The 17,624-nt window shown below is 29.0% G+C and overlaps 1 protein-coding gene across 10 annotated transcripts in view; it reads left to right on the forward strand.

The window, feature by feature from the left end:
- Positions 1-6,539: 6,539 nt before the first annotated feature.
- The window catches only part of LOC142325356 (uncharacterized), a 29,057-nt gene continuing 17,972 nt past the window's right edge, over positions 6,540-17,624 (forward strand). For 3 of the 10 annotated variants that reach the window (XR_012756516.1, XM_075367016.1, XM_075367025.1), the window contains exons 1-3: positions 6,924-7,068; positions 12,965-13,131; positions 14,326-14,560. Coding sequence is in view for 9 of the 10 variants with exons in the window: in XM_075367016.1 (XP_075223131.1) it covers positions 12,979-13,131; positions 14,326-14,560 (388 nt within the window). In the remaining variant the exon portion in view is untranslated. The other 7 variants (XM_075367018.1, XM_075367020.1, XM_075367024.1 and 4 more) reach the window with 7 other exon arrangements.

The raw sequence follows: 17,624 nt of genomic DNA on the forward strand, positions 1-17,624 counted from the left end.
AATGTAACTGTAAACTTAACATTGAAAGACGCGGTGGAAATCGGAATGACGGCAGCGTGGTGGAAAGAACAGGTAAAGGAACGATCAAAACAGCTGTTGGTTGCTCTTGGCAGTTGTTACAGAAATTAGGCCTATGAGTAACATTTTGTAGCCTAATGATACTATTCCATATATTACTAAATAAATTCAGTCTAAGTCATTTTACACAGCAGCGGCTGATAGCAATACTCGAAGCGTACTATTTCGGCAAAACGCCGTGGGATTGAATTTTCACTTTCGTAATAGTACGGCAAAACGGGTGTAAAGGTTAAGTAAAGTTATTAAATTCTATAAAGTTTATTTTTATTTTTCCCTTCCCTCTACCTAAAATTTTAATATTTATTAAAAATTCCACCCGGTTGTTACTGCTACAAATACACGTAGTTTGCTCAATTATCAATTTCATTTAATGAATAAATAAGGTAAGAATAAATGCATATTAGGAGGTGTTAAACAGTGTCCTTATGTAAGTATAGCATTTTTTGTTTCTTTAATTTGTTTATGTGGATTTCCTTTTTTCTGGATAATATAAGGGAATAGTATCATAGGCTACAAAATGTTACTTATAAGCCTAATTTATATAACAATTGCCAAGAGCAACAGCTGTTTTGAACGTTCCTTTACCTGTTTCTCCCATCACGCTGCCGTCATTCCGATTTCAGTCGCGTCTTTCAATGCTGTTCAGTTTACACTTAGGCAATTTTTATTATAAAAAAATCGTGTTTGCAGCATGTTTTCTTTCCATAATGTAATTTATCTTGTTTTTATAGTAGTAACGTTGTGTTTATGTAACATTTTATTTTTCCAATTGTGATTATAAAAGCATTGTGTTTATAATACGAGTTTTCTTTCTATACCGTATTTTTGAATTTATATGCACTTAATTGTTTAAATTTGTGTTTTAAGGATTATTTTGTAAAAAATAAACAGTTCAAACACAGCAGAAAATAGTGCTTATGTGTTTGATAATGAAGTAGCTAGGTTATTAGATGACTTAGCTTCAGACTCTGATTTCTCTCATGCTGAACATTTAGACATTGTTACATTAGATGAGACTGATGATAAGGATGAATTTGGTAGTATAACGCATAATGGGTTCTGGTGATGCAGTAGACCTACAAGATGAAATTACTAATAGAATGACTGATTTATTTTCTAAAATGCATTAAAAATTATTGATAATAATAACTTGAGGTTTAAGTTTGATGGCTATATAATAACTGAAGCGTGCTTGTGCACAGATCCATGCTTTGAAATCTGTCACACTAACGAAACCCGATAAGCTAACTGTATACCTCCTTTTTCATGCTGAAACATTTATTAATCTGTATTATAGAATGTTTACTATTTTAGTTTGAAATATTATGTACAAGCAGAAGTTACAATAAAGTCATTTCAACTAACATGCTCGTACTTTTATTTTTTAAAAAAACCACGCAGATAGGGGGTCATAGTTATCTACATACTTAACACGTTAAAGGATTAATTTTCGGGACGAGTGGCGTTTTGCTATGAACGCTGGATATCAGTGTTAACTGACTCTTTTAAAATTTATGGTAAGAGGTTGACGAATAATTTCTGTGATTTCAACATAAACGCTAAAATTAAAGGACAGTTTAATTTAAATTCGTCTCTGGATGTAAACCGCATGGAATAAAATGTCTCATTAGGTAATCTTAAATGAGTTTTGAGAAGTGCAGTGTAATAAACGATTTGTTAGGGGTATCAAAGATTATTATATAGGAATAATTATGTCTATGATTTCACAGATGACGGAGATAATGATTTTTCTATGGCAGTGCAAAGCAAATTGGAGAATAATAATTTATTTTTCCCTGTAACGATTGATTTGTTTAAAATTTTCGTTATTTTCATTTAATTATAAGTTAAACAACAAACTTAACTATTAAACACATTTAACCCGTAAATTGTGTCGAATTGCGACAACTCCGAACTTTTGTCGCATTTCATGTGTGCGTACTGTTTATGTCAATAACACGTAAAATTATACTTTTTTTTTTTTTTACTACAATTCTTTTACGCTACTATGTTTGGTACGCGCTTGAACGGCGGATGAATTTGAAGCTTGTTTTTAATTAGGTTCCAAGATAAACTGAATAAACACAAAGCCATTTTATGACATTCTTTGGTGGTGTGGCAACCAGAATAGTCGCAAGGCGGGTATTTTCCCCTACGGAGGTCAGGATGTATTAATTTTATCGTTATTTCGTGTTAAGACTCCTTCACTTCGATAAATGAAATGTAAATAACCTCTTGAGAATCTAACTGGAGGTAATAAAGAGTAACACACATGTCGATGGTTTATATTTTAACGGAAACGGCTAATTATGTTACAGAAAAATCCCATCACCTTAGTAGAAATTAAAAATAAAGAATATAAAAAGAACAGGCATGCAGGCTGTCTTACAGCGGTTAAGTAAAATTTTACAATTTTATAATAAAACAAATTTTATAATAAAAAATTTTTTTTAAATAATTAATAAAAAAATAAATTTAAATTAATTTTTTTTTAATTTTATAATTTTAAGGGTTTATATCTCAATTTTGAAAGTTTTTTTTTTGAAAACACATTCATTTTATTTACGCCGAAAAATGAAGTTTAAAGGGCTGATATATTTACTATTAACCCTCTGATATATCCACTTGCATATACAGTACGCAAAGTTCCCATAATTCTCTACATTTTTTGACAGCATACTTACTGCTGGGCCTTTTGTTCTGTTTTAGCCTTCAGAACCACCGTAAGGTATTATTTCAGAGAATGATCGAGGATGATATGTATGAGTAAATGAAATGTAGTCCTGTACAGTTCTAAGATGTGTGGTTAATTGAAACCTAATCACCAAAGAACACCGGTATCCACAATCTAGTATTCAAATCCTTATAGAAGTAATTGCCCTAATTAGTATTTGAACCTTAGAACCTCGACTTCGAAATCAACTGATTTGAGATAACAAGTTGTATCTTCACTTCTACAGTCATTCCCATTTACTGAAATTAATCAGTTAAATCTTGTTACTTTATTATTTGTTTTGTTTATATTCAATTGAAAAAGATTTTCTCATAATTAAATTCTCTACAACTTCATTACAAAGTTTTATTTGTTTATTGACAATTTAATGAAGATACTGGACATCAAATCTAAAAAAAAATTGTTTTATGATGGCAATTTTTTTTTTGTTTTAAATATTTATTTATTTAGCGTATGGCAGCAAGACACAACACCAAGTACAGTCAAAAATTACAACAAACATCTAACAAATTAATATAAGCTATTGATTCTTGAGTTGCCATCAGGAAATCTTAAGGAAAATTATTTAAAATCTTGTTTTAAATAATTTTTCTCATGAGTGAAACAATCGTAAGTTTTTATGGAAGCACAATTCCTTTCAGTTAGAAAATATATTTTTTATTTTTTTCAAACAGACTTCTAAGTTGAGACACTGATTCATTTACTTATATGTGGTCTTCGTACACATATAGATTAAGTACAATCTTTGTTCTGCTCCCAAAATTCTATATTTTTATCTTCATTGTTTCCTCAGTCTGGATATACATTATCCCCCTAAGGACATGTAATTTATAGTCTATTTTGGCATCTTTCTCATATTCATTCTATGAATATATTATCATCACTTGAACTTATATTCTGTAATGTAATCATTTAGCAGTAACCCTAAATCCTTCCTGACAGCTCCACCACTTCTTATCTTCTCTTGTGCAAGTAACAATTTGACATACAAACTTCATTTAGTTTTTATTTCTTTATATCCATTTATAAATACCATATAAGAATGACAAATATGTTTATGAAAAATACAGGTTTTAAAAATAAATAAAGTAGTAGAATAAGTACAAAAAAGTATTTTCATGAATTTTGACCAAGTACATGTGTAATATGGTTAGATCAGATAATAAATAGTGTGACAGCAACAGCTACACTTCGAATCATTTTACTGTCCATTTAGTATTACATTTGCTTCATTATCTAACAGCGAATGGGCCTTTGTAAGATGTATTGTGGTGTTGGTATTATAGGGCTGCAGAACACAATTTTTTTTTAATTTAAATCAAATTTAGTTCACTGAAAAATGTTTAATTAATATTTGACCATCTTCTGCAAAAAAAAATGTGTTAATGCATTTTTCAAAATGGTAGCATCAAGGATTTCAGAAGTGCTTATGTGAAGCTGGAATTGTACAATAGCGAACTTATACATAAAATGTGATCAAATCACAATATATTATCTTCATTGAGTGCTGGTGTTCCACTTTATTTTCACACATCTTGAAAAGAAATAATAAATGATTCCTTAGTATTGTCATTAATGTGTTCTTGTTGTATATTAATTTTAGCTTCTGTTTCCTCAGCTTTATCACAATAGCTTTCCAATTTTTTCATTCAATTTGGCCAATTTATTTACACAGCCTTTGAATGTCTTTGATATCAAAAGTTACATTATGACTTACTACGTCTGCTTTAAGTTCTGACCAAACTGTCTCTATAAGATTTAGATACAGGTAGTATGGCGGTAGTCAGAGAACGTCATGTCCCTTGTTTTGTAAAAGTTTAACAAAGACGTAGACAGTAAACTTTTTGCTGTTTGCTTTTACCAGTTCATACATCTGCAATTTCATCATCGAGGAACAACAAGGAACAGAATGCTTCTTCTGTAACCACTTTATCATTCTTCTTTTCTTGTATTGGAAATAGGTGATTTTTCTAAAACAGCATTGTGATTGGGAGCATTGTTAGAAATTATCACAGAACTATCAAGAAGGTTTGAAATTAATATCTCTTCTGCCCATTTTCAGTAATTTTCCCCTTTCATTTGATCTCTGTGCCCACTTTTTAACCTTGATTGCCAAGTTATTAAGGCTTTTGGTATAAAACCCATTTCTTCTCCAGTGCACTATAATAAGTCTGCTGCCTTTTGAAGTAGGAATTTACAGCTCGTCTCCTGAATTGCTACACCACAATTTATTTGTAGTGTGAGAAGATGTACTTCAGACAGACACCCAATGCGAGATTACAAACAGTTTGCTTTAAGGCATTTGTTAGTGGTTAGCAATAGTCTTGCGTGCACATTTCATTCCGTAATTGAGTTCATGCTGTCAACATCAGCGCGTGTACAGTCAGAAAAAGAAGTGATCACAAATTATTCTGTAATTGTATTTATATTGCGTATTTTATAACATAAATGTATTCTGTTTATATCAAATTGTAAATATGCCCCCTAAAAAATCATGCAACTGAGAAGCTCTTTTCAATAATTCTGAGTGTGACTCTACCGTCTCTGCAGCTGAATGAGTTTTTGACCTTTGGTGAAAATGCATGTGTACTCCTCGTTTTGTAGGGGGTAATTTTAAGATTTACAGAGCTATGTCCAGTTGCCAATGATTAACAGCAGAAGTATACTATTGGCCTATTCTCAATTCTAAATTCTTTTACAGAAGTCAGATATTGAATGCACTTAAATCTTATGTCATATCACTCAGTGAGAACCTTTGTGTTTTTGTTATGTTTTTTTTCAGTTTTTCTCCACCTAAAGCTGAATTATTTTTTTTCTCAAACTCGTCTCTTCTTTTATAACTAATGGCATCTTTAAGTGCTAACATTATCTTTTTCACCGTCGGCAGTTGTTTATGAATTTTATGAAATTTGTTTATATTACGTTTCACCAAATACTTTTCATAGTCTGTTATTACAGGCTTTTCACTGGGTTTATATTTATAAAGAAGACTATGTTGGAGTTTCAGCTGATTTTTACAGTAACTGCTTTTTCTCTTTTCTGATACTTCGGATTGAAATTGGAATATCTCACAGGCAGCTACTGTTCTTTCTTTCTCCATATTTTATAATGTTTAACAGGTTAACTTTCATTATAGCGAAAACTAAATTGAATGTTTTATGTTTGGATATCAGGTACTGTCGTAGTCGTCATAATCCAAGCTCCAAAATTAATTGCGGGGCACCTATAACACTTTGCCAGCTTTTTACCGACTTTTCGAAGAAAAGTATGGAATTACTTTCGGTCGCATGGTGGGTGAAAATGGATTTTCTTTACGTTTCGAGATATAAGGAGAACGAAAATATCATTCATTTAAATTTTGGTTTCCTTATATATTTATTTATTTATAGGCCTATGTATAAAATTTTGCCTCAAAAATCTCCAAAACTACTAGATCAATTTCATTGAAATTTATAGTGTATCTGAAGTTGTGCTTGTAAAATTTGAAGAAATTGATTGGGTCGTTCTTGAGTTAAAAACTCAATTAAAGGTCAAAAAAAGTTTGAGAGGGGCAAGTTTTTTTTAATCAACAGGACTAACGTTAGGTATTACTTCAGAGGATGAGATGAATGATTTGTAGCGTGTGTGAAAATGTCATGCCTGACCGGGGATTCTCCGGATGAAAAGCAAAGTAGCTACCACTCCCGCCACGGAGGCCGGCAAGCGGGGCAAGTTAGAAGCGTGGTTCGTTACCGGTATGATTTAAGGTATTTTAAATAAAACAGTCTTTTTTTTAAATAATAATAATAAAAGGGTTTTTAAAAAATCATACTTAAAATAATACTCTTTCAATTATTATAATTTTCTCTTATAGGTGTTGGATATTAAAAAAAACCTTTTAACAATTTTTGTTCCCTTAATTTACAACTGATTTCAAAAAGTAAACATTTTGAAATAATTTATTGTGTATAATTTTATATTTTTGTTTGCTCGTTAATTCGATCTCATTTTTTTTTTAAATTTTAAATAAAATATGAAGTTAAAATAAAACGTTAAAGTAAATCATTAAGAAATTTATAAAATTATACAGCAATCGGCTTCGTAATCGATAGTTTGCCCACATCCCAAGAAATTCATAAATTTAGCATATACGCTCTTATTTCGGGTACGCAGTGAGGTTATGGGAGTTTTAAAAAAGTTTATTCAAAAGATGAAATTTTTTTGTTAGATCTAAGTTTTTAAGTGAATTTAAAATCTTTTAAAACTACATTATCGTTGTAAGCGTAGCATGATTCTTAACTGGAAATTTATAGAATAGTCTTATTTAGTTTCTATTATATTTTCATAAGATTAGTTCAGTTTTTCTACTTACAATATATTAAATAAGCTAGTATTTTTTTCGTTAATTTTATGTATTACGTTTGTTTTTATTTTACTCGTTAAAGTAATGCAGCATTTGCGTTAAATTCTGGGGAATTTAGGTTATAATTATTTACAGGTTATGTTTATTTTTTTGTTTATTCTTCCTTCGTTCAAAATGAATTACCAATATATAAATCAATAATTTATTCTGACCAGCTACTTAAGAATACAATAGATCATGTCAGAAGTATTAGCTATTCTACTTCAAAAATAAAAAAAAATAACTTCCCAGCATCTGCCTTTACAGATCAATTCAAAGGAAACCATGGTTTGTGTATCGAGTGATACTGCTCTGATTATGCATCACAAAATACATACAATTTTAAGACAAAATAGGTAATTATTACAATTAGATACTCATCTCCGACTTGGATGAAATTTGGAATATTCCTAGTATCTAAGTTATTCGTTACAATTGGAATTATTCGTCGGAAACGCCTTGCATCTCTGAACATCTTTAAATACGTCGGAAACGTTTTTCACCTCTGTTACGTCCCTCCTAAGTTACAAATTACCATCACCAAAAATTTCGTAATTCATCCCTGCAGAAGTGTAAGTACATTATTTTCGGACAAAAAAAAATCGGTATTTGAACTCAGCCTAACAATCGGACAATTTAATAATAATTAAGGTTAATTAGACGAGGTAAGCAAGCATCTTCAATTCAATTTACATTTTTTTGTTGATATCATACAAAGTTTAAAGGACTGTATACATGGTATCATTAGTTACCTAAACTTTAAACCTTTCTACCTAAACCTCTCACTTTTAAAGTTTAACCTCTGGAACCATTGTAAGGTATTACTTCAGAGGATGGTATGTATTAATTAGTAAATTAGTAAATGAATTGTAGTCTTGTACAGTCTCAGGTCGACCAATTCCTGAGATGTGTGGTTAATTGAAACCCACCATCAAAGAACATGTTACCTTAACCTAACTCGTTTAAATTTCACTTATCTAAGTTTTTTATTCCATAAATAAAGTCTTAAGTAAATCTCATCTCATTTGTAACTTAATTAACAAACTTAACCATATTATTTTGTGTGAAAGTAATGTGTATTACTTCTGTACATTTTGAATATTTGGCGAAGGTATTGTGTAACTTAATGATAGGTGTAACTCGGGAGAAAGACATTTCAGATAAATAATCTCACTTGTAATGAATAACGTAGGTCCTAAATAAGTTACATTCTAAATTTTATCAAAATGAGAGGTTAGTCCCTAATTGTAAACACATGAAATAATGTCAATGAAGATTCTAAATATAAAAATGAATTAACAATTCAGAAACCATTAATGAAAATTATTTGAGCACATAATATGTACCAGTTTAAACACGATGTAGAAAATTCAGGTTTTTTTCTGATTTTAATTTTTATTGTTTAAAAATTCATCAGAAAAATAATACTGTTTATGTTAAAGAAAGTATTTTAATTGTATGATAACTAAATTGGTAGGAAGATCTTTTGTTTCACTAATTATAAATGGAAGCATAATAAGTGTCACGGAAGCCTAACTATTTTCTTGAGTTTGTTTACAACAAAACAAAAATTGTTTTGTTTAGTTTAATTGGGGGTGTATTGTTATTTATTAAAAATATGTGACTATTGTTTGAAACAAAGATTGCTCATTCATAAATATAAACACGGATAAGTTAACATTATTAATTTTTTAAATATTAGTCTACATGATTCTTGAACAATAGTCCCATACATTGATATGACAGCCTATTCTTATATCTTGAAAACTTAACCTGACTTTGTGGGACTCCAAGAGATGATATACTTTAAGCAGTACTCAAGTATAATTAATAATGATGATAGCTTAGTGTATTATTAAGGGGATTCAAAGCAAAGCAGGTACTGTTTGATGGTGTTACTAACAAAATAGTATATATATATATATATATAGTAGATCATCCCAAGAGAATGTGTCATTTAATAAAATGCCCAGAAATTTCACTATAGGCAACAGAAATGCTATTGATTTCGTTAATGTTGTTTCTTAAATAATAATAATCAGTAATCTACATCTATCTGAGAAGAACAATAATTTTATCCATATTTAAATTTAGACAGTTACAATCCATCCAGTAAAAGTTTTACGAATTGTTATTGTAAAATTTTCAAGTCTTGTAAGTAATTATCTTCAGATATAGATACATTTGTGTCATCTGTGAATAGGTTAATAATAAATGGTTCAAGATTTTGATGCAGGTCACAATAATAAAAGCAAGGAGTTGAGGACTTTTAACTGAGGCACTCTTTGTTCTATATCTTGAAGTGAGGAATTACATTTTATGTCTGGTTGTTTCACTTCTCCCTCCTATTTAAATCCTTGTGTTTTATTTTGTTTATTTATTTCTACAGTACCCAGGGATTTACGTAGACAAACTACTAAGTTTTTTTTTTACAACTTAACAGTACTTCATTTAAAGCAGCTTCATTGCATTATGCTGCCTTAAATGTTGCAGAGAAATATCTAGTATTTGCTGTTACTTTTCGGTACTTAGTATTAACTAAAAAATTTTAAAATAATACATTGTGGTTTGAATATTAGCAAGGAAGAAAAAGGGGTTTTATGTGAATATTTTAACTTGTTCAGATTCAATCTACATTTGTTTTAAATACTGTAAGAATCACAATACAAACAATTCAGCTACTTCTTGGTTGAGTACACTTTTTGAGTTGTTTGATGAACACTTATAGCCATTATTTAAGATACTGACTTTTACACAGATTATGAACTTAAAAATTTATAAAATTGAGAAATTTACAAAAAACAATTTATAACTGTATAATTTACACCACACTGCTTTATGAAGTTAAGTTCATTTTAAATTAATGACTTATATCAGTTGGCTTACCAGTAACAATAGAGTTATTATTTTTTTAATTTGTAATTGCTGAAGAATGTAAAAAAGCCGTAGATCAGCATGAAGAGAATATAATGTAATATTTTATCAAAAAGTCTTAAAGAATTACTTTGTGTAAAGGTATGTTATAAGTTTATGGAGAACAAAATTTATTAGAAAAAATTGTTTGAAATATTAAAAAATTGTTTCAGATTAATTGAACACATAATTGGCAGAATTTACAAAGCCAGCTTGGTTGAAGTCAAAAGCGTATGTCTTTCTTTTTAAACTTTGTTACTGGATATTCAAAACATGTTTTCTAGAATGCTGGTATTTCTAGAATTGTGGTAATTAAAATGAACACACCAAGTCTTCTTACACTGCAAAATTTCTATATTTTATATATCCCAACTCAATGACTAAAAAGTCCAGAAAGCTGAAATTTTGCACACTTATAAAATGATATTTAATAACAGTAGAATCATCTTAAAAATTATGTTCTGCCACAACATATGGTAAACCACATCTTCATGTAACTGGTAATTATTTTAAGGTCAGGACAAGTTTAAACAACAGTGCCAACCTGATTCTCATATTTTATAATATTTATAATAAATAGTTTAATTTTCTGTTTATACCTACATTTAGTATACAGAAACATACAAAAATATTTTTTAAAAACAATTTTAAAGATAAATGAACTTAAATAGTTTTGAAAATTTTGCATTTAAATTGTTTTAGAATTGAAATGTAAAACTCAGTTACCTGTTTTTAAAATTATTTTCTCAATAGGCCAACAGCCAGTTACAATTATTCTAACTTTTTTATGATAAGAATTTAGTTTATAGCATATTAAAAACGACTGATCTCAGATTTCAACTCAGAATTTCAATCATTATGAAAATTTTTACTTTATGCAGTTAAAAATTAACTGTATACAACATTAGTTATTTTTTTTTTAAACACCTTACTGTTTTACTATATATTTTTAACAAACCAAACTAAATTATATAAAAATCCAACATTTAAAGTAAAATCTCAGTTCCTGAAAACTCTGAAATCATGAACTATTAAGTTTCATTTATCTTTCTCCAAAAATGTAGGGTTTTATGTGGATATGTTTAATAAAGAAAGTAGAAGTTAATTTTCATTGGAACTATAGTGAGTTACAAAGCTGTGGAATTTCTCTCATTCTTAATAATTTTCAGTTTCAAATTTCTCAAGTTTAAAAAGTGTAAATTTCACAAAAAATTGAAATATTAGTTAGTAATAGTGTTTTAGTTTTTGATAAATTATTTTAGCTAAAACAAAATTTATTTCAAAAATTTTTTTTTTCTTCGTAATGCAGAAGTAATTTACGATATATGTTCATCTAAAATACATTATTCTGGTGTTCCTGATAAAAACCTGCTCTTGACTGGAATCATTTTATCAAGGATTTTCTAATCCATAAATGTGTAAATTCCTACTGTCAATACAAAAAGAGTAGAATAGATAAAATGATCTCCAGCATTATAGTTGAGTTGTATAAAATTAAAAAAATTGTTATCGTTTCACATTTTTATTTTCCAATTTCCAATGGATTTATAGTATTTCATTAAAGGTGCTACATTTATTTATTGCCTGCTAGAGTGGCATTTGCATACCTAATATTAAGCCTATAATATCACTATATACATTTTTCTATTGAGAGATATATGCTTTTTTTAAAAAACAGAAAGAAATGCACTGAGTTTTTTTCTTTACATTGTCAGTCCCTGTTTTATTTGGGGCTGTGGCATATGTAAAGCATCTGACGTAATCTGGAATTATTGCTGTTACTGGTAACCTGACAATAATGCTGTTTCTGAGAGTAATGATCTTTAATTTTCATTTTGTAGTGCATTTTGGTGATGAATGTCACATGCATTGGGCTTGATGAAATCTAGATTGGTAGGCGTGTTCCTGACATTCAACAGTATATTTAATTCTGTGATGTTGGCAACAGGAAACTATTTCACTATTTACTTTCCCTAGTAGCCTGCATAAAATTGTTGAAAATGGCTATGTAATTTTTGATGGCAGTGAATAGTGAGCAAGGTCAGCGACAACTATTTGGTTGTTAACACATAACATAATTACACCTTTGTAGAAAAAAATTATTCATTTAGTAGTATTGTGTGTTTATAAATAAGGTTTAAATTTTTTCTTTATAGAGAAATAATTTTGTTCTTTATGTGTAGGAACTAGCTTAAGTCCCTATTCTTTGAACAGATGAATAGTTCATTTTTAAGCTTTATCTGTTGTATTTCTTTGCGCTTTTAGTTCAAAAAACATTCTATATCTGAAAAACTGTTACTAGTTTGTACATTCCAGTTAATTTAAAATTCAATACAATTTGACCACATTAAAAATTTGTTTCCAGTTCTATTGGAACTGGAATTATGGAATATATTAAGCATAATGGTATCCTTAATTTTTGAAAATGATGTAACATTGACTTAATTTAGGATTGCAGATTCAGACGTTTTGCAATGTAATGAAGGAACTTTTTACTTATTGAAAATAAATACAACTATACATGTATATAATTAATAATTCTGTAGGTACTATTTATACATACTTGTTTTAAAATGTTTTACACAGATGTATCTGTTATTGAGTTCCAACTTTTAGATTACTTTTTATCTGTTTACTTACTGGTTATATGTTTACAAAATTGCTTAATCATTCCAATCCCTAGTGTTGTTATATTCTCTAAATTTTTTATGTAATCAGTTACCGCCTGATTATATTAATTAATATATGCTACTCATATTTGATTCTACAGATCAGATACCCTTAGAATATGTTGAATTAACTCTTCTAGTTAATGACCTTATTTGATTTAATAACGGATGTTTATACATTTTTTACAGGTAACGGAATTATAATGGATGCCGCTAGTGTTATGAGAGGTTTTGAATACTATTGGAAACATTGGAATGTTGTTGATCAATGGAGACGCAGACATCATACTGCTTGTGAAGTTACACACAATACCATAAAAAAAATGAAAATGGAAACAAATTACCATGAAACTACTGTAAAATATATATATAATTCTTTTCATTTAATTAAGTTACAAAATGTATATTATAAATGAATTTGAGTGGGCTATATTTTATACATCCCAAAAATCCTTAGAATTTTTTAGTTGCATAGAATTTGCCTTTTTTCATATTTCTTTTTTTTTCTGGGTTGTAATTGTAAGCACCAGGTTCATTCTTTGGTCACTGCTTAACAAAGAAATTAAATGTCTTTGAATTTGTTCTCCCAAGTCGTGACAAACATTTAACTGATTTTTCTTAAATTCTCTATCAAAAAAAAAAAGGAACAAATTTTGCAGACACATTGTATTTAATATTTTTAACATTCACATACATGAACTGTAATTTTTTCTGGTCAAACAAGTATAAATTGAGCTCTAAATTTTTTCAAAAGTTTTGCCATTTTGCTGGTTGACATTTATCAAGATCTTGTTTGATATTTAAGTGAAATTTCATTTTATTCAAAATTTGTATACCATTTACACTTCAAAAGTTTCTTAAAGAATTAAAAATTTAAACAGTTAATTTCCGTAAAAGAAAACAAAACCTTCCATTTATTCTAGCCAAAGTTTTTTTATTCTGATTAAACTTCCATTCTGTTCTCATTCACTCTTTCATTCTCCTCAAGTAATTTTTAACATAATCCTGTTCAATTAATTTCCTCCATAGAATAGTACAGTGACAATAGATCAAAATGTAGTTACAGTCGATAATGACAGAATGTACAAGAATAGTTTTCTTAAATTAATGCGATTCACTTTGTCAGTGTGTATTGAACTTTAAGAAAATCTTTTCACAGGTAATTCTACAACTTCAATAATTAGTTTTTTTTTTTTTAAGTTTCATTTAAAGGACTTATATTTCTTCCTAAAGAAATTATATAACAGTAAAAAAAAAAAACTATTTCATATAGTATAAGTTTTACTTGCAATAAAAATTCTTGAAGCTAAAGTATATGCTTTGAATTAAGTACACAATAGAAATAGTTAACTCATGTTATTATTAGTACTGAATACTAATTACAAAATAAAGCTTTATATTTATACCCATATTATTCATTCATGAATTAGAATGTTTGGTTTGGAGGAAACTATAATTATTTGATTTGTTTTAAGAAAGTTTTAATGGATATTTTCTGTAACTTTGTTACTATTAATCTGTTGAATATTTACCCATTATTTCATTTATAGGAAATCGCAGTATCAGTTGATTCTTTTGAAGAAGATGAAAGTGATTCCATAGTAAATAATGATGAACATATTAAGTCCTTTGTCAATTGTTACAGTGGTATTTGTAGCAACTATGAGGATTATGAAAAGGATGATGCTAATGATGATGACGATGGTGAATTAGAGCTTGAATTTGTGATAAATGATGAAATGATTGCATTTTTTCAGCAAAGCATGATACATAAAATGGAATTGAGTAAGACCTTTTAAAAAGTATTTTTTTTATTATAATCTGTTCCTGTAAAAATATTTAAATCCAATTTTTAATAATTAATACTGTCCTGTCTTATTCTTGATCTGTCTTGAGCTTTTTTTTTATTTTTTTTTCTCTTACAATTTTTTATCAGCATTTCTTGTTGAATGAATTCTAGTTTTAGGCTAATATTCCCCACCAATTTTACTACTGAATGCAACATTTAGTAAATACATAGTAAACCTTACATTTACTGAAAAGGAATATCACGAAGAAGAGAAAATAGTAATGCAATTTTATGTGTCACCAAAGGGAAAGAGAAACAGAAAGACAACTTTTTTATTTGCAAAATACACAGGTCTATTTAAAAAAAACCTTTGTGTTTTAATAGATATTTTTATTTATTCCCCAATTTTGTGAAGAATCAAGACCGCACAGGTTAAATACAAGGCAGGGTTAAACAGTACTAGGATTAACAAAACTATTTTAAAATCAATTTTAATTATATTTTTACTTATCCCTAGACTTGTAGTTATTTTCATATTTAGGGAACATTGAGATTATACAAAATTTGTTACCTAAGTAATGCTTGACTGTGCTGGAAGTATATAAAATAATTGCACGATAATTGGCATGATCATATTAGTAGCATGCATTTTGAATCATTGTGCTAAGTACTTCAGAACAAGTGTTGGGAATCATGCATTCATTTTTGACCATTATATGGCAGATTGATTGCAGACATGTACTCTGCAAATTTCAGGAAAAAGCAACTACGTAACATTTGCATATAAATAAGAATTTGGTGGCATTCCAGTACTATCTAACTGATCATTCTGCATCCAATCACTTGTTGATATATTGTATTTCATTGGTTCAAACCTGGTTAAGCATCAATTGGCACTGATTATTGTTTGTGTAGATCCACCTATAGTCCTTCAGAATTTTACAGAAATTTAACAGCAGTGTCGTGTACAGACTTTTTGAAGTATTTGGAAGATAATTATGGAACATGTCTGATATCTGAGAATTTTTTTTTATTTTATAACTAGGCATTACCTCATCTTAGTAAAATTTGTCCCCATGCTCTTGAAAGCTAATCAAATCCAGCGGTTCATCATAGCTGCAGACTTCAACCCATCTTAGAGAATGAAGATTTGTGTTTGGTTATGGCAGTTAGACAAAGTAACAGTTTTTTAGTTGAAAAGTCCAACTTCAATATAATTGATAAAAGCCAGACTAGTAAGGAGTTATTTCAGGAAATGCTGATCATTTTCAAAAAGGATTCATCGCAGTTAAATAAACTGTTTAGTCCAGCTTCTGCTTTTACTGACCTATTTTGCTATAATTCCATTAAGTTCAAATAAGACTGCACCCTCCTTTCCTGAATTTTGATATTACAATTGGTTGCTCACTTAGGCAGTACTAAAGCAGTACTCAGAGACCTGAATATTACTCATCTTTGGCAGTACTTGGAGACCATTCCAATAAAAAAACTAGTTATACCTTCATGCAGCAAGTGATTTAAAGGTGATGGAGCTAGTGCCACCTTGAGTATTCATAATTTTCTAATTTATTAGTTTTTCTATTACCTAAAACAAATTTTAATCATTTGTATTAAAAAAAAATAAAACCATAGTGCTAATTTATTTTTTTAGACAATGGTATACTTTGTTCTTGTAACAGAATATTTTGTATGTGGAATATTAGTATTTACAAAAATGTTTGTTATGAATTGAACAAAAAATTTAAAGTAGAAAAAGTTTTACTGAACTTGTTTTCAAAACAGCTTGATTCATTTACAATTGTTAGCATTACAAACACATTTGTGTTAAACTCAGTCAGAATGTTACTGAAACTTTTCAGATGGGCTCAAGTTTTAGATTGCCAGGAATTTGTTGCAGACGATCCATGCTCTGGAAGACTGTTAAAGTCAAAAAGTGATCGTCTGAATTATTGCAGAACTGTAAATCAATATGTTCACCAAGAAATTCTTGAAGACTGCGGAAAAGAGTTGCCCACATGAGACCAGCCAACAAAGACAACTGCTGCATCATGACAATGCACCTTGTCACACTGTATTCTCAATTAATGAGTTTTTAGCAAAGAAAACCATTCTTATAGTTCCTCAACCACCTTATTCAACTGACTTTAGTCCCTGCTACTTTTTCATGTTCCTGACTTTAAAAAAACACCTTAAAGGACACCATTTTGGAACAGTAGAAAACATAAAAAAAGTGTAACCAACCATCTGAAGGATATTCTAATACTGCTATGAAGAGTGGGAAAACCGTTTGAAGCATGTGTGGCTTCCCAAGGGAACTGTTTTGAACGTGATAGAGTTCATGTATTGTATTGTAAATAAAAGGCTTTTCTGAACCAGTCTTATTACTTTATTTACAGACTTCAAATATTTTAATCATGTGTTTTCTGTTGACACCTTATTTTTAAAGACCATTCTATCTATAAACTCCAAATATTTATCAGGGATCAAATATTTAGAACCTTTACTTTACATCAGTAATGATACTTTCACCTGAGCCATGTGGTGGTGATTTTTATAAATAATAATTAAAACATTATCTTAAAGAAAACTGGTAGTATATTAGTAATGAAATTAAATTTAAACTCCATTATGTGTGTGTGTGTGTGTATATATATATATATATATATACAAACAACAAACTCTATATATAGTTTGTTTCAAAACTTAAATTGATATGATGTGTTATCTTATATCTGTTCCTGGTTAAAACTATATTTTGTTTAATCATTAATTATAGTAGGACTGTCATGAGGAAAATCATCATCTTAACTGAATGAAATCAACCAATTTTTTCATCACTATAATACTTCAACAGCATTATCAATAAGGTTTCTTCTTTCAACTTATTAAAAATGATTACGGAAAGGTTTAAAGACGTGTGAACATACATTACATCAAAATAACACCAAAGGCAGACGAAAATTAAACGTTCTATATTAATTCAATTTGAAAGTGGGAACCTCTTCATTAAAACGGTTACATTTTTATGTAAAACAAACCTTTGGAATGCCTTCCAATAAT

Source organism: Lycorma delicatula, chromosome 5 (genome assembly GCF_047948215.1).
Source record: "Lycorma delicatula isolate Av1 chromosome 5, ASM4794821v1, whole genome shotgun sequence".
Lineage (NCBI taxonomy): Eukaryota > Metazoa > Arthropoda > Insecta > Hemiptera > Fulgoridae > Lycorma > Lycorma delicatula.